This window comes from Scophthalmus maximus, chromosome 13, assembly GCF_022379125.1.
Source record: "Scophthalmus maximus strain ysfricsl-2021 chromosome 13, ASM2237912v1, whole genome shotgun sequence".
NCBI lineage: Eukaryota > Metazoa > Chordata > Actinopteri > Pleuronectiformes > Scophthalmidae > Scophthalmus > Scophthalmus maximus.
The window spans coordinates 16,379,276-16,402,654 of NC_061527.1; the positions used below are offsets into that span (position 1 = coordinate 16,379,276).

Below are 23,379 nucleotides of genomic sequence, written 5' to 3' on the forward strand. Positions count from 1 at the left end.
TGTCAGATTGTGTTTACTCTCCTGAAGGACGTTTCACCTCTGGAAGCCTGGGAATGAATGGAGAACTCATTGCTCCAACAGAGTCTAGTCAATCACTCCGCATTTATTCTCCTCTCTCGCAGTGACCTCTCCCCAGCCAGGCGAACAATGGCACCCTGGAAAATTGCAGATGAGTTTGACTCAAAGCGAGGCCTTATACACTGGGCACGTCAATACCTGTAAAAGCTCAGTGGAATCAAAGAAAAACACTACATTAAACAGAGGCCAGGAGCCATATTTCTTTGTGAGTATAGTGTATGATACATTTTAAGCCATGGTCTACTGTGTGCTGCATGGCCGCAGTATACTCATTATGTTATTGAATGTGTTCAGTGCTTTCTGTGAGGTAAGCCTTTGTGCATCAACACCCGACACGGAGCGGACGAGGGTTGATTCATCTCAAAGAGGTTTGAAGCTTAGCATGGCTGCATAGCTAATGTCATGACTTGGGTCTGGCCAGATGGCAGAAACAGTTAGGGATCTCATTAGATCAACCAAGCGTCTATGCATCGTTGCAAAACCTTTCATTAAAGTTCCATTGCTGGGATACTACCATCTCACAATATTGGTCAAAGTCAAGAGAGTGTTGAAATTTGACATCTGCGCGAAGCGGAGAGATAAGAACGATGTTTGTGTCTAATGGGGAGAGATGGAAAACAGTTTGCATGTGTGAGGTTTACAGAAATGTGGACACAGTGTGTGTTAACTGGAGTCAATATGTCTTTGTTTCATTTATCTGTGTGCGCTTGTGTGGGTGTGATGAGTGATGCATCCTTGCTGAGCATAGCAAACAGGATTGTAATGGTCACAGAGCACATTTTGTACGTTTTGCTTTGTAATTAACTGGAATTGGTTTAGCACAAATACACTGCAAGCGTGGGAAACTAGAAACAATCTTCATCTAGTGCAAATTATTGACAGGTGGTGAGGGCAGGCAAATTTTTTTTTTTCTTTTAGGGGAAGAATTCAAAGTGCCTCCATGTTAACACTTATTTTATTTGTATTATCTTTAATGACACAGAGGCTAAATGGACCATGGAGGGAATTGATTAGCAGCACCCTACAGCCTGGCAGCCCCGAGTCAATATGGATGTTTTATTGGTTTTTAAAGGACATTTAAAATGAATTTCCATATATGGTTAAAGGCATAGGACTAATCACAGCAAGCAGTCCCCTTTATGAATGATGCTATCCACTCCGAAGCATCAGAATTGCTGGCTGGCAGCAGACATTACAAAGAAGGGCATCACTGTACAGGAGGTGATCCCAGACAAAGCAATAGACACGGCAGACTGGAACAGCTCTCTTTAAAGGCACGTTTCAGGTGAGGGTACCATTATCTTTAATGTTGATCGGTGCTGTTTGAAAGATGGGGAAGGGAAAATTTCTGACATTCAAGTCTTGGCTTATTTATTTTTTTTGTTCTTTTCTCTCTGGTGATTATACCTTAAACCCAACCTAGTCAATTGTTGAGCTGAATCCCACCAATTTTACCAGGATCACCAAGCGGTGACATTGAGTAAAGTCACGTCAAACAACACATATTTACATATATAGGTCTCTTGACATATAGGATACTCACAGATTGAGTCTGTTCAAACTATTTAAAGCACATATAATAAAGTTATGATCAATATGTAAAAATACTGCACAATAGTAATATCTCTAAATATTCAAATGACAAATCTAAGAGTTAAGAGAATAAGAGAGTACAATCATTTAAACTTTTTTGGTCAGTAGTGACAGTATGACAGCATCAAATGGTAAAATCTGTGTCGTGGAACCTAACTGTACATAGCGTATTTTGCGGTTTATGTCCTCGCAAGATGAACTCTGCATAAAAGAACTCTGAATTCTCCGAGACTTCTTGCACATTGCAGGTAGCACCATCAAACGCTCAACTAGAAGTTTGATCTTTCAAAGGCGAGCAGCAGAACATGCTCTGTATGCTTTTTGCCCTGGCGGACTGAGATTGAGTTTAGTTGTTGTGAGCATTACTGATCAACACCTTAGGAAAGCAATTGGCAGAGCTATTATGCACAGTGATTTTTCCCCAGTTACCCCTGGTGATAGGAAGGCACGGAGGCCCCTGCCCACAGCTCTCTTGTCGATGCTTTGCTGGGATCCGTGGAAGAGAAAACCAAGCTATTTACAGGGAATACAGCTGCCTCAGAAGTAGCTCCTAGCCTCAGGGTGCAAAATACTTGAAAATAAGCTTCTGGTCTCTTTGATGTGTGTGTGTGCACCAAATCTAAAGGTATTTTAAGTAGTGCTGCCTTTGAGCCAAGGACAACTCTAAATTGTCTCTTGGAGCTGAAGATGGGTGAGGTGGGGAAGAGGGTTAAATAAAAATCAAGAAATATAATATTTCTTTCTGATGGTTGCATTACCATAATGTACACTTCACATGCCAGCTGACGGGAGTAATCCCATGGGTGTTTTTTTAAGATGGCTATCAAGGTTGTCTGGAGCACCAGAGGTTTACTGTTCATCCGCTGATGAGTGGAGACAATAGTCTTGGGATGCTCTTGTGATGAGAAGATGATTTGTTTTTATATTGGGGAGACATAACATTTCTGTGCAATTCTCTGTTCTGTTTTACGGCTTTAATGTGATGGAAGAAAACTGTTCTGGATCAAATTAAGTGAGTGGTTAATAACATCTGCCTCTTCACAGTTATTTCATTTTGTATCGCTGCTGCATTAAAGGCCCTGTTCAGAATGGAAATCTGCCATTGTTGAGGTTGCTTCTCAACAGTTATTTATCACAACAGATAAGGCATCTGTCTCTTGGAAATTATCAACCAAAGAAACATAATATACCCAACTACAGAGTTGAGGAAAGATTTAAAAAAGCATATTAGGGATAAGATTGTCATACGTGGAGGAATAACATTGTGCATATCTAAGCACAGCTCAAGTCCTGTAGCTGAACATGTGATGAGAGGAGAATCGGAAGTAAGGATGTGATGGTGGGATGGAGAACACACAGATAAGACGTCAAGCAGCACTAGATGGCCACTCTGCGTGGTTGCGGCTTAAGCTTTAGCTGGCAAAGAATGAAAAAAGTGACAGTATACTGTGGAAAAAAGCCTCACAATTTCATCCACCCCGTCGTAGTCAAGTTGGGGCCCATACAGCAGAGAATCCCAGGAGGTCTGAATGGAGATCTGCACATCTAAAAAGACCTAAATTTCAAAACAGGGTGGTTACTAAACTGCTGTAGCCAGGGCTGTTCAGGTCTGCTTTCGCCTCAAAAAAGAGGAAATGAAAAGTAATATTCCTCAAACTCTGGACCTTGAAAGTATTTTAGCAGAAAGGGAAAATATATTTTTTCACACTTCAACAGTTATTTAGCCATCCCCCACTTAGTGGTCAGTTGATAACCTTCCTCCATTTTCTCGGGGACACACTTTCTAGGCAATGGACCTTTTCTCCGTTGGGAACACAAATGGTGGTTGAAATAAACTGAAGACAAGTTTAGAAGAACCAAATTCCATATTTTTCCAAAGGTGTAAAAGCCATGAATTTACTCAGTCAGGTCAGAGTTCATCCATAATGCTACTGGGGCCATTTCCATTCGTCCATTCCTCAGTTGCGTTGGATTAGTAATGCACTGTATGTTGTTAATATTTGCGTACACTGTAAAGCAACATGTTTAACATCCCTTCAGATGGAAATATCAAACGACTCAATGATTGCAGATATGTGCATCTGTCACATTCATTTAAATGAAGAGCTGGATTAAGCAATGGTTTGTGTGAAATTAGTTTGGTCTGTACATTATATTTCCTGTCAGATATGATGCTCTAACAGTCTCAGAGCGCAGTGTCTCCATCACTGGCTGCCATGGAGACGGCCCTTATTCTCTCCCTCGTTTCCCTATTACCCCTCGGTCTTTGATGTCTGGAGAGAAGTTGTGGCTATAATTCCGATCTTCCTGTGTTTAATGGAGGCACCGGCTTTAATCCCAGGTAACACCTCTGATCAAGGATTTAATTTACACCATGATCCTACAGGCCATCCTACCCAGTGATGGATGGGTCTTGCCTTAGGTGGAGGGAAAGGCAGAGATCTCTCATTTTGCTCCATTTTCCATTTCCAAAGGAAATAAAGGGCAATTGCAATCTGTTCTCCTGATTGACATCTGTGCAAATTTCGTCTGTTGCAAAATCTTCAATAGAAACTCTTGATGTTTATCTGTCTTTCTTTTCCATACAAAGAAAACAATGCATGTCCTTCTTTCTTTTTGACTAAAAATAAAACACTGGTCTCTCCTGTTTCAGACTAGAAACAGTACGGCAGAAGTGGAGGTGAAAACCTGTGATATAATAAAGCCATTTCTATAAGGCAAACTTGAAGGACAGTGCTTATGTCTGGGTTAGTGCCTATGTCTGCCAACAGCAAAAGTGCCAGTATTTTACTCCTGAGTGATTTATTTTTCACTGAGTGATCTTCCAAAACAAAGATGGTCTTTTGGTATTGCTCGGGGAAAAGAAAAAAAAAAGCCTATTGCCATCCCTCAATTCAAATTGGTTTACTCCCAGCCGCATTGATTTCTCTTGTTACTGGAGGTCAGAGGGAGAAAATTGAATTGGAAATTGCAGAAACACTCTATTATTTCATTTCTCTAGCATTTGTATTTTTCCCCCCCACCCCTCTGTGTTTTCAGAAGTCCGCACAATAACTGATGGGACGAGCAGTTCCTGTCAGGGTAGTTAAACGACTGCTCTGACTTTGGTCTTTTTGATGACACTGTCCTCCAATGCAAAAGGTTGCACGCACTTCTGTGTTATTAGACCACGTTGTTTTGCCTTTATGAGAGCCCTTTGTCGTTTTCTTTACCGTCCGATCCCCCCTCTGTGAGCATGTGGTTGGCTCTGATTTACAAGGAGACCATTGGGTCAAAATGTTTTTGGGGTTTGCTTGCTGGGATCTTTTATCTTTGGAGAAGAGGTGGGGTAAGGAAGGAGTAACACTACGGTGAGAAGATAGTTTGCGGTCGTCTGAGTGGAAAGAGGCCAACTGGGTTGACAATGTGTCCTTGTTTGTGGCAGTGGCAAACCTTTTTTTTTCCTTTCCTTCCTCTGTGAAATCACTCCAACACTCTTACGATCATTTCACTTTAACAGGAAACTCACTTCACACAATTACTCTCTTTGAATGTGGGATTGAAACATAAAAAAAACTCCATTAGAAGTGCAAGTCCCAGTAGCTAATTGTATGACTTTTAGAGTCGTATTGCTTTATTACAAAAAATATTAAGGCCTGGAGGCTCAATCTGAGATGTTCAATATTAGATGTCTGAGGTGTAAAGCAGACTCTATCAAATGTGGTGTCTTTTTTTTTTTTTTACAAGGAACCAAGAATATATTTTGGTTTTTAATTTAATCTGGCAACCTTGTTTTATCTGTGAATAGTGATCACAGTAGAAAATCATTGTTCTAACTAACAATACTAAACTGACCAGTTTTCACTGGAGACATTTTTACATGTCCTAGTAGACAAAGCACAGTTTGATATGATAAAATGAATAAAGGCTTATCTCCATTCAGCAATTTCAGGTTCCCACTGTGACACTGACCTATCTTAGAAGGAAAAACAATAGTTAATTCAAGTTACAAAGTGTCTGCTGTGAGAGAGAAAAAAGACCATAGGGGAAAAAAAAGAAGTTTGAAAGTGATTAAATGTGATAAAAAATTCCACGACCTAAGGCAATTGAAAAATAACTGTTGGATGATCTGGTATTTGTTGGGTTACAGTGCCGCAGAAATCACATATTTAACTTCTGGAACTTAGGATTTTCACCGCAGGGATCTGGAGGAGAAAGAAAAGGGACAAAGCATTGGTGAATGAGGAGCAGCAATGCCACTGCCCCACTAGTGTTAAATAGGTTGCTTTCCCTTTGTACAACACCTGATCAGGGACTGGTTCCCGCCTGGGATGAAAGGTGAATGTAATTAACTCATTCAACAAGCTGGAAGGATTAAGAAGCAGGAGTACTGTGGCACAGACGCAGCACTAACAACCACAGTGGAATGCGATAACAATGCTGACAAAACATACACTGTGTTTACAGTAGATTAAAAAGCATGAGTTTCGAAAATATGTGGCTGCGACAGTTTTAAGTTCTACCAAAGAACAAAAGTGTTATTGTATCTGGTTTGATATTGGTTTTGCAACGTGACACTTATTATATAAGTTATTAAAATATTGAAATTCATCCTATAAGTTTCAACCTCTGTCCTTGCTTCTACCAAACATTTTAACGGTATTCATATTATAGCTTTTGTTTTATTTTTTATGAATTCTACTTTCTAAGTGTGTTTCTGCGGAAACATGCAGGTCTGAAAAAGCCTATTCTTTGTCCAAAAAGAGTGTGCTTACTACATATCTGTGAATAAAATTGGCACATTGTCTCTTTCACTTCCCCATGGGTTGCAGGATTAACCAGAAAAAGCACTTTATGAATTAATTATGGGGAACAGAGAAATGCTGGTTCAGTGCTGAATAAACTAAAAGTATATTTTAAAAGTATTTTTTTTGTTTCGTTTTGTTTTGGGGGCTTTTCGAGTAGGGCTGGGTGGGGTGTTAACAAAAAATGTCTATCGGAGAAAATTGAGTATTATCCTCTGGTGAATATAGAAAACGTTGTTGTTAATAAATAAGTAGGGAAGTCACTTTTATGTATTTTGTTTAAAAAAATACAGAAAATCAACGGCGGAGGTTGAATTGAAACTCTGGGCTCCTGCTGTAAACCTTGCCTTCAAATGTATTGTACTCGTCTATTCACTGTTTGCCTCTGACAGGGTTTTGGCCAGGGTTTCTCTATTCGGCCATTTATAGCATGGCGAGCTGAGCCCAGTATCGTAGCAACAGTAACCATAGGAATAGAAACCTGTGGAGAGGTCAATGTGATGGCCTCCACTTGGCCTCTTTGTACAAAGGCTCGCACATTGATTTTTCTAATTCCACCTCCGCCATACAACACCCACCTCTGCACGCAAAAAGAAAAAAAAAATTAATCCCTTCCTTTCAATTTAATCTGAGGCCATATCTTATTATTAATAGGAACTAAAAACATTTTTTTATAAGTTAGACAACACTGACTGCAAGATAAAATCCATTAGGTAGTTATAGAGTATACACGGAATCGTCTTTCTTCAGTATTTTCTTTTTCCTTTTGTATCTACAGATCCCCTGTTACTATCTGTTTGTCTCCTGTCCCTGTGTGCGCATTTGATGTTTGCTTTAGTCCTCGTGGGGCGAACTGTCCGGGGACCCTAAATTGACAATTGTGTACAATAACTAATGTGCGGCAAAGCAACTGCCCTTTAAATTGATGAATTATCTAAACTAATTTCAGATAATCCTTCACTACAGTGGGCCACGCTGACAGGACCAATTGATATCTGAAATGCTTCTGCCAGTCATTTCACTATACCAAACCTCCCAAAGGTAAATGTGGTGTGGTTGATAAACTGCTGCTGGAGCTCTGGGAAGATTAAAACAGTTCCGTAGCTCGATGTGGCAAATCTGCAAACACCCTCTGTCCTACCCACAATCAGTCAGTTAAACATAGCACACGCACAGTGACATTGATGACGGATTATTCCGAATTTTAACTTAATACCCAAGTGCCTAAGGAGAGGTTTACTAGTTTCAAATCTGTTTTTGTCTTGATGCCTTACCTATCCCCTCTTAAAGCCACATAATGTGTCCTGTCAACATGGTCCTCTAGTGCGGATTAACACAGTCGTAAAGTGAAAAGGAAGACATGCTGTTTACATAGAAACAGAAGAAACTCTTGACAGCTTGACCTGACACCAGCCATCAGTGTTAACTGGAAGCAAGTTATGAGCCAGAATATCTACCAGAAGGGGATGCACATACTGAACGTGCGTGTCGTCATGTGTGCCTACACCTTGAGTTGGAGAAATATGCTAAATGAAGGTTGGACAAGAAGGTTTGGGTCTCTCAAATTAATTGAGTTTGATTGAGTCTGCGGGTGTTTAATTGCCTGTGTTTCCCTCTCATTACATCACCTCCACCGTGCGGTTAAGGAGGCTTGTGAAGGTTGTCTGGCAACATGGAGCTTCTTTGATTATAACTCGCACCGGACTGAGAGTTGACAGCCTACAGATTTTTCAATCCACTGAACTCAAAATATATTTTCAGCGGCTTTTTTGAGCAGCGGTTACACTGTGGTTACATATTTGCGATGCATTATATTTACCTATGGGTACATGAGGGAATCATCTGCGTTCATTCTAAATTAGTTTTTATTAGTCTTCATGAATAGATTTAGCTGATCTAGCGTGGCTGTGTGGGTAAAAGTGGTTGGATGTGAAATGTGAGAGTTTGGCACTAATTTCATGACATGTATGGTACTGCATATAGTATTTACAATATAGACATAATATGTGGTCAATATTTTGTATGCCCCTATCAGACTGTAGCCGTGTCCCAATTCAGTGGCCGCCTTCAGAGGAAGTGGTCTAGACTGCGACAGCCGAACCAAAATGAGACGGTCTGGTCAACGGCAGATTTGTGTATTTGCCGTCACCAACGTGTTCCGCCCTTATCGACGTTGTCTAGCAATGGAGCTGCAGTTGCCTACGGTTTGAAAGTTCGTCAGCGGCGCGCCATGAATCCTGGGATAGGCCGGGCTGTAGGATCCACCCATTGGATCGCTGGTTGCTCGGTCCTTCGAAATGGGACAGCCGAGTCACACCACTGTGACGCAATCAGTCTTCAAATGTAGTCTATGGAGGAGGCGGCCCCGTGAATTGGGACACAGCTAGTGTGAGTCGCATTTTGATTCTGAGTATGTCATCTACATGCTGACGTGGCATTTCTCAGCTTTGCACACAAAGCCCTCTGGTGCTCAGTGTACTAGAGTTGGAGCATGGTGTGTGTGTGTGTGCGTGTGTGTGCGTGTGCGTGTGTGTGTGTGTGCGTGTGTGTGTGTGTGTGTGTGTGTGTGTGTGTGTGTGTGTGTGTGTGTGCGTGCGTGCGCATACATGTGCATGTTGGGGATGCGATGCTGGCTCATTCTTCCTGTGTTCCCTCTTCTCACACTCACATCGACAGTCACTTGATAGCACCCAAACTACAAAATAGCGTAGACCCCCCTCGTGGACAGGATCATCTTAAATTATTCTGAGCCGAAATTCTATTTTCATTTTGTACGGCCCTAAGCAACGGGCCAAACTGCCTCGGTGAGATCAGTAAAGGTCAGTGGGAATTAAAATGCTTACTGTAAGGTTTGTCAGAGAGGGAGAGGGCTAGGAACAGATAGAGGGCCAGAGGATAAGGGCATTGGCCTGATAGTTTCGTCTAAGATAGTGAGCGATTTTTTTGTCTTATTTTAAGAGGTATTGGCCTGACAGTTCCAAATATCTGAATCCTCACATACAGTATCTGTCATTTTCCAAGAAATACAGTAGATTGTATTCATACAATCATGCATACCAAATCAAAAGTAAAGTAGACTGACCACGCAGTGGTTTCATCAGCGGAGTTTGTGTGCTTGACAATAGATCCCTAAGCCTGCCAGGACACAAACTGATTTGCTATGACAATAAACAAATCCAATAAGTCTGATGCATGAAGTAAAACAGCGAGGCGGAAAACATAACTGACATCCGATGAAGAATTCCACCCTCCTCTCCTGATGGTTTGTTCAATATATAGATATTTATTCAATTAGATATCAAGCAAAATATCCTTGAAATGAAAACAAATGGGCTGTCAAGAAGATTGGGGCAGAGGAGAGAGAGAGAGAGAGAGAGAGAGAGAGAGAGACGTCCCCCGTGTGTGTGTGTGTGTGTGTGTGTGTGTGTGTGTGTGTGTGTGTGTGTGTGTGTGTGTGTGTGTGTGTGTGTGTGTGTGTGTGTGTGTGTGTGTGTGTGTTTTTGAGAGAGAGAGATGGGGGTCATTCTTGCAATAACACACAAACACTTCATGCGTGTCCTTATCTTTTCTTGTAAACACGCTTTTGTTCATGCACACATTTAAAAAAAATAAAACCACTCCACTCTGTGATAATCATATTATTCATTTGGACATGAAGTCAAACTGCTGATGACCTTTGATAAAATCAAAATTAGGTCACGGGATTAGCAGCCAAATAATTTATATCTAGCTGTTTTGTTACTGCACTGTTATTGTTTGCTGATTGATATTGTTTTTGTTTTTCGATCGAAAGGTGCAGCCACAGTTGTAATGCTTATTGCCTTTTAAGTCTTAAAATATGAGAGGCGTCTGCTGTTGCTGGTACTTTCCTTGCCAACAGGTGGCACAGGCCGGAATGAAGCGTCAGGTTTGATACCACCAGTACTACAGCTCTGCAGATGGATAATATTCGCTGAGCATGGTTGTTTGGTGTTTGCTTGCTTTCTGTGGGGTTCCTGTCAATAATCATTATATCCACATGTAGGCTGATGGTACAGCGTTTCTCAACAGTTTCCACAACAAAAGTGTGCATTTCAAATTCATTTACCCAAGTAAGGGCAAACATGAAGAAGCAAACATTTAGGTGGATTAGTCTGTGCAACCAAAGAACAAGCTGATGTTGCTGCTGCTGCTTGCTTCGTCCAGTAACGTTGGCACTAATGATGATGGAAAAACATATTTCCCTTGTGATATGATGAGGATCCTGTTATATCCCCTTTTCACACTTGTAATGAAAAATATTTTTTCTGCAAAACCACCAACTTTTTTTCAACAGCAAGTCAATTTTTTATATCGGGGACCTGAGGATTAGCATTATACTGTCACTTCTTGCATCCTTAGTTGTCAGTGAATTATGGCATGCGCATTTCTTTGATCGCAGATGTGATAAACATGTCAGTTGGAGAGTTCTGCAGCAGAGCAGGGCTCTGCAAAAAGTATGTGATATGAGTAGATGTGATTATTAAGACAAGTGGGGATAAAAGTTAGAATAGAGGGAAGGGGAGACTCATATGCATGTTTGCCTCAGGCTACTGAGACACTATGGCTGTCCCACATTATGAGGAGCTTTCAGTAGAGTCCCATCTTCTAAAAAAGTGCTGATTGACCTTCTAGCCTAATTAAAGTGCGCCATCACCAGCGGAGAGCAGATAAGACAGCTTGGCTGTCAGTGTGACTGACAGGGTTAGACTCTCCCCCTGCAGTCACATCAGCACTACAGAGGCCACGCATACAAAAAGAGCACGACAGCACCGAGTGGAAGAGCTCCAAGTTTAGCATCTCGCCTCCCATCAAGAATCTGCTCCAACTAATAATATGGAAATGGTAAAGTATAAAGTGCGCCAGTGAAATGCTTTAGGGCTTATGTATTTATTTATGTACTTGCAGTGTAACCTCTCATAACATTCGCCCCACCCCCCCATCATATGACTGAACACAGCAGGTTTTTTTTTGTTTTTTTTCCTTCCGTGGAGTATATGAATAATGAAGCTGCTGGCTGATTTCATATGTATGGGGCAAATCTGAATTCACTTTCGCCAAGGGCGGTCTGGGTATAGGCAGGTGAGTCCTTTAGCACCCTGTTCCCCTACAGCTCTCACACTGTGGGCCGGGAGAAAGCTGACATGCAGGGTGGCCTGTAAGCCTCTTTTGTTCATGTGCAGCAAAGTCATCTGCCAGCTCAGTTGCTCTTGCAGACAAAGCTTCAGAGATAGCCCATTTTCTGGTACATCCTCACTCGCTCTTGAGCTGGAGTTGGGCATGGCCCCTCGCTCTCTGTCTCCTAAGCCTCCTCCCTTTCATTCCTCTCCATCTCTTTCTCCTGTACTTTATGCAGCTGCTTCGATTTTTTTACGTGTCCGTGCCGGCGACAGCCTCAGTCGGGGGGCGTGATGTCTTTGGGGTGTCCACCCATCTGTCTGTACCGTTCTCCTGATTGGAATATTTTAGGAACACCTTGTGGAAATGTCTTCAAATTTGGTACAAACATCCACTTGGACTCAAGGATGTAGTGATTAGATTTTAGGACCTCAAAGGTCAAGGTCAGTGTGACCTCAGGCCCGTCACATTCTTGTGAATGCAATATATTAGGAATGCCTGCAGGGAATTTATCACATCTGGCACAACCACCCATCTGCTTGGTGGGAGGGAACAACAGCAGTTGTTGTTAGTAAGTAATCATGGTGTCGATGGTGTTAAGATTGTGTTAGTTAATGTTCTTGGGTTGACCGGCGGCTGTGGCTCAGGAGGAAGAGTTGGTCATCCACCGAAGGTTGGATGTTCGATCCCAGCTTCCCCAAGTCCACATGCTGATGTGTCCGTGGGCAAGACACTTCTGGCTGTGTATGAATGTGACAGAAAAAGCATTTTAAATAGCAGCGCTGTATGAATGTTTGTGACTATGTGAATGTGACTTATTATCCATTTACCATTCCTGTCCTTCTGTACAGACGTCTGTTCATCCCTATCTTATGAACATGATGACTTCGGAATGTCTTGAGGGAATTTCTTCAGATCTGGCAGAAACATACACACACACACACTGATTAGAATTTAGTGGTCAAGGGTCGAGGTCACTGTGACCCCACTAAATTCATACACCAATTATGGTAAAATACCCTTAATACCTTTTATCAGATTCCTTCAGCGTCTTCTCTACATTAGTCTAGACAGACGTGGATGTTTACTGCAACTGGACTGGTCAGCAGAATCAATGCAGTATTTCTAGTCTCACCATCTCTTTCCTCTTAATTTCTCTTTACTTTTGTTATACCCGCAGCTATCTATGTGTGTTTTGCTGTCTCCTGTAATTGTGCAGAAATACCATAACCTTTAGGTGTTATCTTAGTTTTGGCTTTGTCTGACTGTCAACCTTTCCCTTTGTCTTTTCTCAGAAAAAAAGGCTTTTGTTCCAGAATGAGAAAAAAAAATGTATTTCATAATATTGCAGTTGTCCAGAGGTGAGAGGATATTGGTATTACTCTATATCTAACACAGTGGAGCAGGGCAGGATCACATGGGGCTCAGTTTGGCTCACTTTATAATGAAGTTTGTTGTCTCTTGCTGTAGTGAATTTTTTCCTTCCATATTAGAAATAAAGGTAATTACTTGAGAGCAGCCGGGAAACCTTACCTTCACAGTAACTCATTAGCCATCCAAGGTAATCACAAAGTAATATGAGAGGAAGACAAGAGGTGGTGATAGTATGGCAGAGGGAGACGGCAAACAATGTGGGAAAGAAATAAAAATGTTACAAAGAAATGAGCATCTCTGCTGTAAGGACGAGGATGGAAAGAGAGGGAAACTGCATGGAGAAGAAGGGAGGTGGGGGTTGGTTGAGGGGGCTGGCCGAGGGGGGTGTGTCCGACATTAACCTCATGAATCAGTGTCAGTGAAGCGATGAGAAAATAATTAAGAAACAGGCTAGTACTGTGTTAAATACTGCCAAAGGTAAAAGGCCCATTCCATTGTATAGAAACACAATCTGGACGGAAAAGAAGAATGGCAATAGATGGGATAGAGGAAAATGGGGGAGAGAAATCCATATCATAACGGATGCCAAAATGCCCTTCAGATGGCATTATGAAAGGGGGACAATATAAATAGCACTGCCATATTGTAAATGTTTATATACAGTAGCTACATTTACACGCTGCACAGCAGTTTCAGGATTTATTACCACAGCCGTAATACACTGAAGTTGACACAAGGCTGTGAGTAATATTTCACATTTGTTATCATATTGAGTGTAAATTTGCTGAGACGTATGTGGGGGATATATTGTTCTTCTCCTTTCAGGTGTTCTCGTGCTGAGGGGGGGTGGGGTGGGGGGGTGCAAGCTGCCGGCTCATGAGCTGACTGGCTGTGCAGAAAGCCAGTGAAAGGCGCGCACAAAACACACACAAGCGCCAGCAGTTACACTTACACACCTCAGAGGTTTTACTTGGAGCATTTAGGGAAGGGAGAACTAAGTCAGAAGCCTGTAATTGTATGTTCAAGGCTTCCAGCAGGGCCGAGATGCAGCTGAAATCCCCTCGCCGTCAGCACAGAGCAGAGCAGCCATTAGATTTCACTGATGCATAAAATCTGCGGAGATCTTGAGAGAATATTGAGTGGCAGGAGGTCCTGTGTGTTGTAGGTGCATTTTACGCGTTTAAATGTGTGCAGAAAACACGTGCGTCTCCATACAGATGTGTGGGCGAGTCTTTTAGGTGTCATATATAATATCCATCATCCTTTCTGCCAGCGGCACAGAAGGAATTCATGATCATTGGTCTCCAAATCCCCTCTGAGATGGAATCGACTCGGTCGGTGTGCGTGGAGGAAATGTGTACGGTTGAAATGCAGAAGCTCTCCTCCTCCTGTGAGCTTGCTTCTCACTCTCATATTATAGTTTGATCTTAAGCTCTTTGCCCTGACTAACATGTTATGTGGCTTGTGATGCAACATTTGACCAACCACAACCTCCCACTCACTGCAGGGGTATGTTGTTTTTTTGTTTTAGATGCCCTTTGATGTCGGACAGTGTATTTACAGAACAGCATGTACATACTGTACATTGCTTTAATTTCCCTTTGACAGCCTGTGTGTGTGTGTGTGTGTGTGTGTGTGTGTGTGTGTGTGTGTGTGTGTGTGTGTGTGAGAATGTACAATTTAATGGTTACTTTGTGTGTACTCTACTTGCCCACATGTTTACACTGTATATGCATAGCTGAGCAACCTCGTGTGGTTGTCAAACAGGGGGAGGGGCATAAAGCGACTGCAGGGGGGGACGTGTAGTGAAACTAAGTTGGATGAATAAGATTTATTTAACAAACATGGATTTGATGATGCCGTTGTGCTGTCCTGTATTTCACTAAATTTTCAACTTTTTTTTTATTTGCCGCTTCCACTGTCATCGTTAATGATTGATAAAAATTGCGGCCTCTAAAGGCGGACATGCCTGAAAAAGTTTACGAACCCCTGCCTTTTCATACGTGTGAAAGCAGAGCAGCCTAATCCATCCCAGAGGAGTGCTTAGTGAGGGATGTGCTGTTCCTGCAGCGTGGCTATCAAGGCCCTAAACGCAGTGCTCCGTGGCGTTTTTACTGATGACTTTTATGGGTTGCAGCCGAGCTGCCAATGAACAGCCTTGACACCAAAATGATGAAACTCTGACATGAAATCAAGCCAGTGTCACTGCAGTTAGAGATGCAGGTTGCTGTAGCTACTGTTATAGGGAACACGTGCAAACTGAGTTATGGGCTGAATACACAGTATATCTAACATGTGCAACCTGGCGAGAATCACAGTAAAAGATGGTCCGTTTAATATGCATACGTGGTTACATGTGTGATTCTCTTTTTCATTCTTTATTCAGTCATACATTTTTCAATAGAAGTCCTCATTGACTTGCTTTGGTGATGAAATTGCACAAGAGGGGGGCATTGGACGTGATGGCGTTTAGGTAAGAACCACGGCATTGTTGTCCTTGCAATGCTGTTTCCAAGCAACAGCTCCGAAGTTATGAGGGAAACAGCGCTAATAAGCTCCCTCATTAGGGACGGTGCATGGAAGGCCTTGCAGTTTGTGCTGTCAGCTCGGTGGGTTAGCGTGCAAACTTCAAAAGACAGCTGCAGATACAGCGCACGGACACAGGAGTGCTCATTTACTTTAGGAAATTGGTAAACAAACTATTCCATCAACCCACTTTTCTTCAGCGCTTGAAGGAGCGCCATTGGAACCTGCTAACTGGGTTCCGACTGAAGTGGCTCCAGCGGTATGACAAAATACGTGGCCGTCCTCTCGCTGGTGATAACGCAGCACATGAAAGGCTCATTATTCAGGAGTTAATTTGGCAGGGTTTTTCTCACCCTCAGGCTGTGCCAAGCCTCAGACTCACTCCCTCGTTGGTCTCTGCCACTCCCACCTCTAATCCCTTACTGTACACAGGCTGGGGAGGATGACCTTAGCACATCTATACACAACGGGCCATTCAGACACTCCCACAAACTGCACATGCAGACACATAGATACACACACATGTACACACTTCTATACATTTCATCTCATTAATGCAAACACAGCCCTGGTTAGATCCATATATGTAATAAATTGGATTAAATTCCACTGGCTAAGCACTGTGATCTCTTAGGGTTAATTAATTTCATTCCATTCTGTCTGTGTTTTTTATGCTTGAACACATGCTGACACTGTTATTGTGTGGCATCCTGCTCGTTGGAGAAGTATAATAGGCTTGTGAAGGAGGGAGAGGAAGGCACATTGCTTGGTATTCAAGCTACAAAGTGAATTTGATTCTCGTCTTTCTTTCTTCCTTTAGACAAGGAAGTGCGCTACAGCACAGAGCTCTAATACGGTGGATCCTTCCCCACCTCACAGCCTCTCCCCAGCTCTTATCTTCCTTTCCAAATGAGAAAACCTGGATGGTTTCTCAGGGCTCCTGTTTCTGCCTGGATGCTATCTCATTTGGTTTTAATATATTTATCCATTCATTATTGTTCCTTTTTATCAGCCAGCTAATATTGTTCATAATTTGTCCTTATCTCTGAGCCTGACAGTCAAATTTGCAATCTGGCTCAGCAGACAGATGGAGAAATGACCCTTTTCCAACCCCTCCTTCCCTTGCTCTTCTCCTCCCTTCATTCCTCCCCACCTCTCCAAACTCCAATGAAACATGACTGACAGCCCGCTGTATAAGTAGTTGTCATAGCAACCTCCCCATCCTTCTGACAAGTGCTTTTTCTCTATAGCACACTCTCGCCCTCTGTCACAATATCTCTCACCCTCCCTCCATCTCCACTCGCTCGCTGTTGCAACGGCGGAGACAGAGAAGGAAAATTTGAAAAACCAGAGAGCACCTGAGGCAGTTGGTATGCTTTTCTTCCACCCGTCACCCCCCGTCCCCGTCCCTCCCCCTCTCACTCTCCTCCCACCCTTGCCTTTCTTCATCCTCCCCACCCCTGACAATGATTTACCAACTCCTATGGTGCACCTATTTCATCCACTCTGGCTTATCAAGGACTGCAGGACTGTATGCACAGCAACTTACAGTATAGGCACATCGTTCTCACTCTCCCACCCCCCCCCCCCTCTCTCATCACTGATTCTCCTGACTCTCTCTTTTTCTTTCTTTCTCTTGTTGCTCAAAACTCCTACTGTGCCCCATTGCTATTCAATAGGTCTCATTTCACTGTCAGAATCCCCTGCCGTCTGCATTGTAATCATTGAACATACAGTAATAAGTCTCTAGTGTGCTGGGCTATGGTGCACGGTGTGTGTGTATGTGTGCGTTGAATAGACAGGAAATCCTTCAAACTTGTAGTGGAATTACATTATGTAACTAATGAGCACACTGTGTACATATTTGGAGCATGTGCATGAGCAAAGAATTACAATGGCGCTGTTAGTCATGCGTGTGCTGTAATGGTCAGACTACAAAGATATGAAATATTACTCATTTAATTTGCTTGTGTGCGGCCACTCAAACACTTCACACAAGGGCAATATGCTCTAACTGTAAAGCTTATATTGATTAGAAAGGGTTCAAATGGACCCAGTCATCTTCAGTATGTATAACCAGGCAGCATACTGCCATTTCACTATTCTGGAGTTTAATTTCCAATGCATTTATTCCAAACAAGCATCTGTTTAATAACTCAGGGTAAATTAAACATGATGGGGGGTGAATTTCAGGACAGCAGTGGTGTGTCACAATAAGGTTGGATACAGTAATGCCACAGTGAACTGTAAGTGTATCCTAATGGCAGCGTGCTCCACGGCGATCACACTTAACTTGCTGGTTGTTATTAGACCGCTGAATTGTTCGGGAGACAACATTCCACTGTAAAAGCTTATGCAGAGAGCTCCTCTAATTTAGGATTGTGTTAACACTCTGTTTTGATGTAAACATGAAGAAAAAAAACCCACTCATAATTTCTTCCATTTCTTATATTGTATTCATCTGTACACTAGAAGGCATTTAACACAGGTGAAAAAGTGTTTCTGACAAGTGAAAAAGAGAAAAGAGCCGTCCAGAACAGACTTTGCGACAATTCCTGTTTTGTCTGAGGTAAATTATTCATGATACAATCAAAAAGAAAAAATATTCTCATCAATGAGAAAAGCTTAAATGGAGCCAGGGCACCACTGTTGTTCAGTTTAACCTGTACATATAAATTGAGGTTTACATACGCATGTAGCTGTAGTGCTCTGCTGAGAGTGGCGTTCTCTTACCCCAGTTTGGGAGGTCAGTTTCCATACATGGACCATGTAACTGGACTGAGAGATTTTGGTGTGTCCTGCATGGATGAGGCAGTTTTGAACACCTGGCGAAGACCTTGCACTATTGCAATGACTGAATTCAGATGTGCGAGTCCAGGTTTCTGCAGAGACCATGTGAGACAGCCGTCCTTGGATCAAAGGGCCCAGGAAAAATGCGTTGGGATAAAGATGCGGATTTCAAAATCTGTGTAAACAGCCAGTTCGGTGAGGGAACCCCACTGAGAGACATTCTCTCTCTCTCTCTCTCTCTCTCTCTCTCTCTCTCTCTCTCTCTCTCCCCCCCCCTTCTCTTCTTCTCCAGTTCAGACAAACATCATGCTCTGTATACCTAGCATTGCACTGCAGAAGAATAATAAACAGATGAAGCAGGCTTATTGATGATGTGTTGCAGCAGTAGCTACAAGCAATAGCAGTATAGGTACAGTACAGAATTTAGCCACAGTTTAACACTTAGTAGCAGCATAAAGTTAATCTGATAGGATGGTGAAGACTGTGGTAGTGAGATGCTTGTGTATCAGTGGCCGGTGGATCGCGACATTAATATCTCAGAAATGTGTGTGTGGGAATATCTCTAAAATCTTGGATTCGAGGATTGACTGATTAGATTTGATAGTCAAAGGTTAAGTTTGCTGTGACCTCACAGAATATGTTTTTGGCAATAAGTCGAGAATTCATACTCGTAATATTTTTTTTTTATCAAATTTCCTTCAAAAGCCTCACTAGTCTGGACAGCCATGGAGGTCAATTGCTTGACCGGTTAGCAGAGGCATACAACCGCACAAGACAAGTAAGACGACATTAATCTGCCCTGAAGAAAAAGTCAATACATTGTAGTTAGGAGATAGTTAACAGCATCGTCATGGTGAGGGATCTGTGTCAGGCTGTCAGAGGGTTTCCAAGTTTGTGCATGTAATTGACTGTAATGTGACTGGTGTAATCTGTTTGCGCACTGCCTGCGCCGCAGTGTTGTAGATAAATGAGATAATGTTTCTGTTGGCGATGAACACAGGACCTGAATTCCCAAGGTGGCATTTCAGCTGAGAGCAGCCACCGCAGAATCCTAGATTGTGGAACAGATCTCCTCCATGATCTGTTTTCACGCATGGTTGGCTTGTTTTCAAAGCACACTCCGAACATGCACTCCACCTCTCTCTCAGCCGCAGATGAAGAACTCGGACTAAATGCCACGGCTGTAAAAAAAAAAAAGAAAAAAGATTTAAATGAAAGGAGAAACAGTATGCTCATCTTCAGGTGCACGCTTTGATTTGGGTTATAACTTGGGAAGGTTTACGTGGTCTAATGTTCAGCAAACACATCAGTTTCCTTAGACTGTCCATTCCTGCAGCTCCTCTTTTCAGCATCTGTCTGAAACACATGGTTTTAACCCCCACCCCCCCAACCCCCCACCCTCCCCATGAAGCCCAGTCTGCTCTGATTGGCCAGCTGGCCTACTCTGTTGTGATTGGTCAGCGTTTCCAGCGCGTGTAGGAAGTTCTCGCGCTTTATCCATCTTTGTGTGTGTATGTGTGTGTTTGTGTGTTTGTGGGGGCTGGGGGTATATAAAAAAAGATAAATGCCCACACACTGGAACATGACTCCAGTGTGTAAGGCTCTTGTGTAGCTTGCTGTGAACCAATTTTACACAGTGTGTTATATGTTTGCCAATGATCCTGTTCGAAGTCCTATAAACATTATTCAATTCAGCTGAAGGTGACTTGCCAGTCAACAATCTTCCAGCTCAAGGATGGATGCAGTGTTGTTTTTAAACATGCCATGTGTGAGCTGTTCGTAGTGTCATCGTCGGAGTGCGGCCCACATGAAATTGATAAAGGTCATTCATTCAAAACTCGTCAGACCCCATCATCTACTTGAACAAGGGATGAGGACGAGTGTGGTTGAATTCTCTGTGCTGTGTGTGGCTCTGTACATGAGCACATATGACATGTGGTCTGGCAGCATTCAGAGAAATTTGTGCAGTCCAGCCCCTCCCCCCCATCCTCGACTCCTCTCCCCCATCCAACCTCAGAATTATATTCTCCCTCCAGCAAAAGGATGGACCATCTTGGCCTTTCATTTTCCAGTTCAGGGCTTTCCTTTTTTTTGCAGATAAATGCTCTCCAATCCACCCTGACAGATGTCACATTGCATCACTTCCATTTTGATACATTGCCTCTGATCCTGCCACTTGCAATAAGGAGCCAGCACCAGGGACGCCCCTCCCTAGACAACGCTCTGACAGGGGTGATTATTTTAAAGGTGCATTATTGGTGGTGCTGAGTGCTGAAACCCTAGCCGGGGCGCCGTGTTCACACACTGGCCACACTGGCCACATTCCTGCAGCGGGCACTGCAGGAATGTGGGTATCATCTTGTGTTTGGGTCAGGATCCGACAGCGACGCAACGTAGTCATCTCAGGTCACCGTGACACTGTGCAATAGCTCTGACAGCGATTTATGCCACTCTCAACCTCTTCGCAGCAGCGGCCGCCAGTCCTGTCTCTCACTCAGTCTCTCCACTGTGGCTTCACAGGTCAGAGTTGGGGAAACAATCTGTACAAAGGGAAGGTTTTAGTGCTTCTACTGTCAGCAGAGACACTCTGCACAGTAGCATTAATCATACAAGGCCAGAGTACATCAGTAAACACAGTGTGTCAGGTCAAGGTAAAGATCAGATCCCACAGCATTTAAAAGGACTCAGTAGTATACAAGCTATCTATTGAAAAGTCAGCGTTATTCATGGCATGTTTCGCAGCCTTTGCTGCTCGCGGGAGAGACACGCCATTGTTCACTGAAGAGCACGCTGAAATATTTCTCTGGCTACACAAAAAACACTGGATCAGCAGCAATTAGTATAGTAAGAGAGAGATAAAGAGAGGGACGGAGGGAGGGAGGCAGCCGGGGAAAACATGAGGGGGGAATGTAGAATCAGCGAGAGAAAACGAAGAGCAGGAAAGAGAGAGGGGAGAGAGATGAATAGAGAGAGAGACCTAGGGAGACGGTGAGTAAAAGAGAGAGGGAGAAGAGTTTCTAGCCAGAGCAGCAGCGTGTAGGAGGTTGGTGCTGCCTTGAGCCCCCGGTGCTTTTAAAGGACTAAAGTCTTGCTCATTGTCTTGGGTCTCTGTGCCTTTGTCTGTGTGTGCGTGCGTGTGTGCACGCGCGCACGCTCTTCTTTGCTCTTTCCCTCCAGTCCCCTGACCCCTCACTTACTCCCAGCAGCTACAGTATATGTGCGCGTATGGGACTAAACCCATTTATAGTAGAGATTAAAATGATCAGTCTTGGAAAAGAGATAATACAATGTGACTCGAGTTCAACCAGCGCCGCATTAACTAGACAGTTTCAAGGCTCTGTGAACACGTGTCTCTTTGTTTCTGCGGAAAAAAGGAGACTTCTCCCTGTGTTTCCGCCAACAATGGTGAGATTTCACCTCTGTGTTCCCAAATTAGCTTCGTAATTGCGGTCAGCGATTTAATTTATTCCTTTGTCTCTTTGTCTGTTCCAGAAGACAGGAAGTTGTTTGTCGGGATGCTGAACAAACAGCAGACTGAGGAGGATGTTTACCGCCTCTTCGAACCCTATGGAGTCATCGAGGAGTGCACGGTCCTAAGAGGCCCTGACGGAAATAGCAAAGGTAGGAGCCATGATACAGTTGTCAGCATTATTTAGGTCACTGGCAGAGAAGTGACAGTGTGTGTGAGTGTCCACGACAGCTGGGGGTATGTAAAATATATGTGACACATGCATCAGATGTGGGTCAAGTTGCATTTTAATGTAATTAAAATCATTTTTTAATGGCACACTGTTTGATGTGCTACATGGCTCCAAGCAGTGCCAAAAAAAGTTTAGACTAATTTTTCAAATACTGCTTAGTCTCTGACCGTCATAATGGTGAATTCTTAGAGACGTCAAAAGGATCATTTGTTCATTTGAATTGTTTTGTAGAGAAATTAGTGTAATTTTTGTAATTACTCAAAATCTAAAAAATTTTAACAGGATCATAATGGATTTGTTTTGTTTGTTTAAAGACAGACACAGAGGTTAATAATCTGTGAAACACGCAGACAGGACACCCCATGTTATTATTGTAATCCCATCAACTAGAGCAATGACTCAAAAATGCAAGTAGTTTTAAAATTACATTTTAAACTCCCGGTATATTGTGTTAAAAAAAAGAAAAGAAATAAACATCTTCCATGATTTTGATACTGCCAGTCTGTGAGTGTTAATCTGAAACATTATTTCCTATGGCTGTACTGCAGGCCTACTGAAGTGTTGTTATCTTGCATGCCTTTTTAAGTTGAGCCTAAAACTTTTGGAAACATCCATTCCCTCTGACATGCAGCAAGTAGCAAAGAAGAGACCAGTGGTTTTTTCATGTCTCTAAAGCATATTCCCTGCCCAGTGCTTATGGAAATAGTTGTGGAATTATATTTCTAAGGGGGCTTGAAGCCAGAGCACTCTGACTCTGCAATGGTTTGGAGGAGAAGAAGGGAAAGATGGATGTCAAAACAATTCAAGTGTCCCCACTGTAAGGAAGGGGGCAGTCAAGGGAAGTTGCATTCCTCTATATGGATCTGCTGTGTTTCTGCTCATTCCTAAATCAAGTCTGTGGATCAACACATCAGACTCCAAACATAATCATTATATTCATCTTTGTCCGCTCATGGTGTTTGATTTAGTTGCTGTATTATTTCCTCTCTTTGTTAAAAACCCAAACAAAGAAAATATCTATTCCTCTCAAACCAGATCTGTTTTGCACTGGACTTCACTCACAGTACCTGTTTGTGCAGGATTAAAGTGGCAATCGACAAGTTGGTTTTTTTTGCTTTAACTTCTCATTATCACAATCTAATGGCTATAGAATAATGACACCGTCAGCGTTAAAATTGGTTCCCTGTAAGACTCACTGTGCAATTCTGTCTGGGACTGGGTAAGAAATCTCCCACAAATATGAAGGCTGGATTTAAGGCACAAAGGAAGGGGCATTGAGCAACTAAAATAGTTAGAGGACAGCAGTTTCGTTTCCCCCAGTAGCTGTCGTTAGTTTTGCCCACTAGCAGAAATGGTAGATGGTGAAACAACCAGAGTAACAGTGGACACTTTACACA

The 23,379-nt window shown here is 42.7% G+C and overlaps 1 protein-coding gene across 6 annotated transcripts in view; it reads left to right on the forward strand.

Annotated features, from left to right (window-relative positions):
• celf5a (cugbp, Elav-like family member 5a) overlaps nucleotides 1-23,379 on the forward strand; it is a 172,473-nt gene that overhangs the window by 118,679 nt on the left and 30,415 nt on the right. For all 6 annotated transcript variants that reach the window (XM_035646997.2, XM_047336931.1, XM_047336927.1 and 3 more), the window contains exon 4: nucleotides 21,774-21,902. In XM_035646997.2, the coding sequence (XP_035502890.2) occupies nucleotides 21,774-21,902 (129 nt within the window). The remainder of the gene's footprint in view (nucleotides 1-21,773; nucleotides 21,903-23,379) is intronic.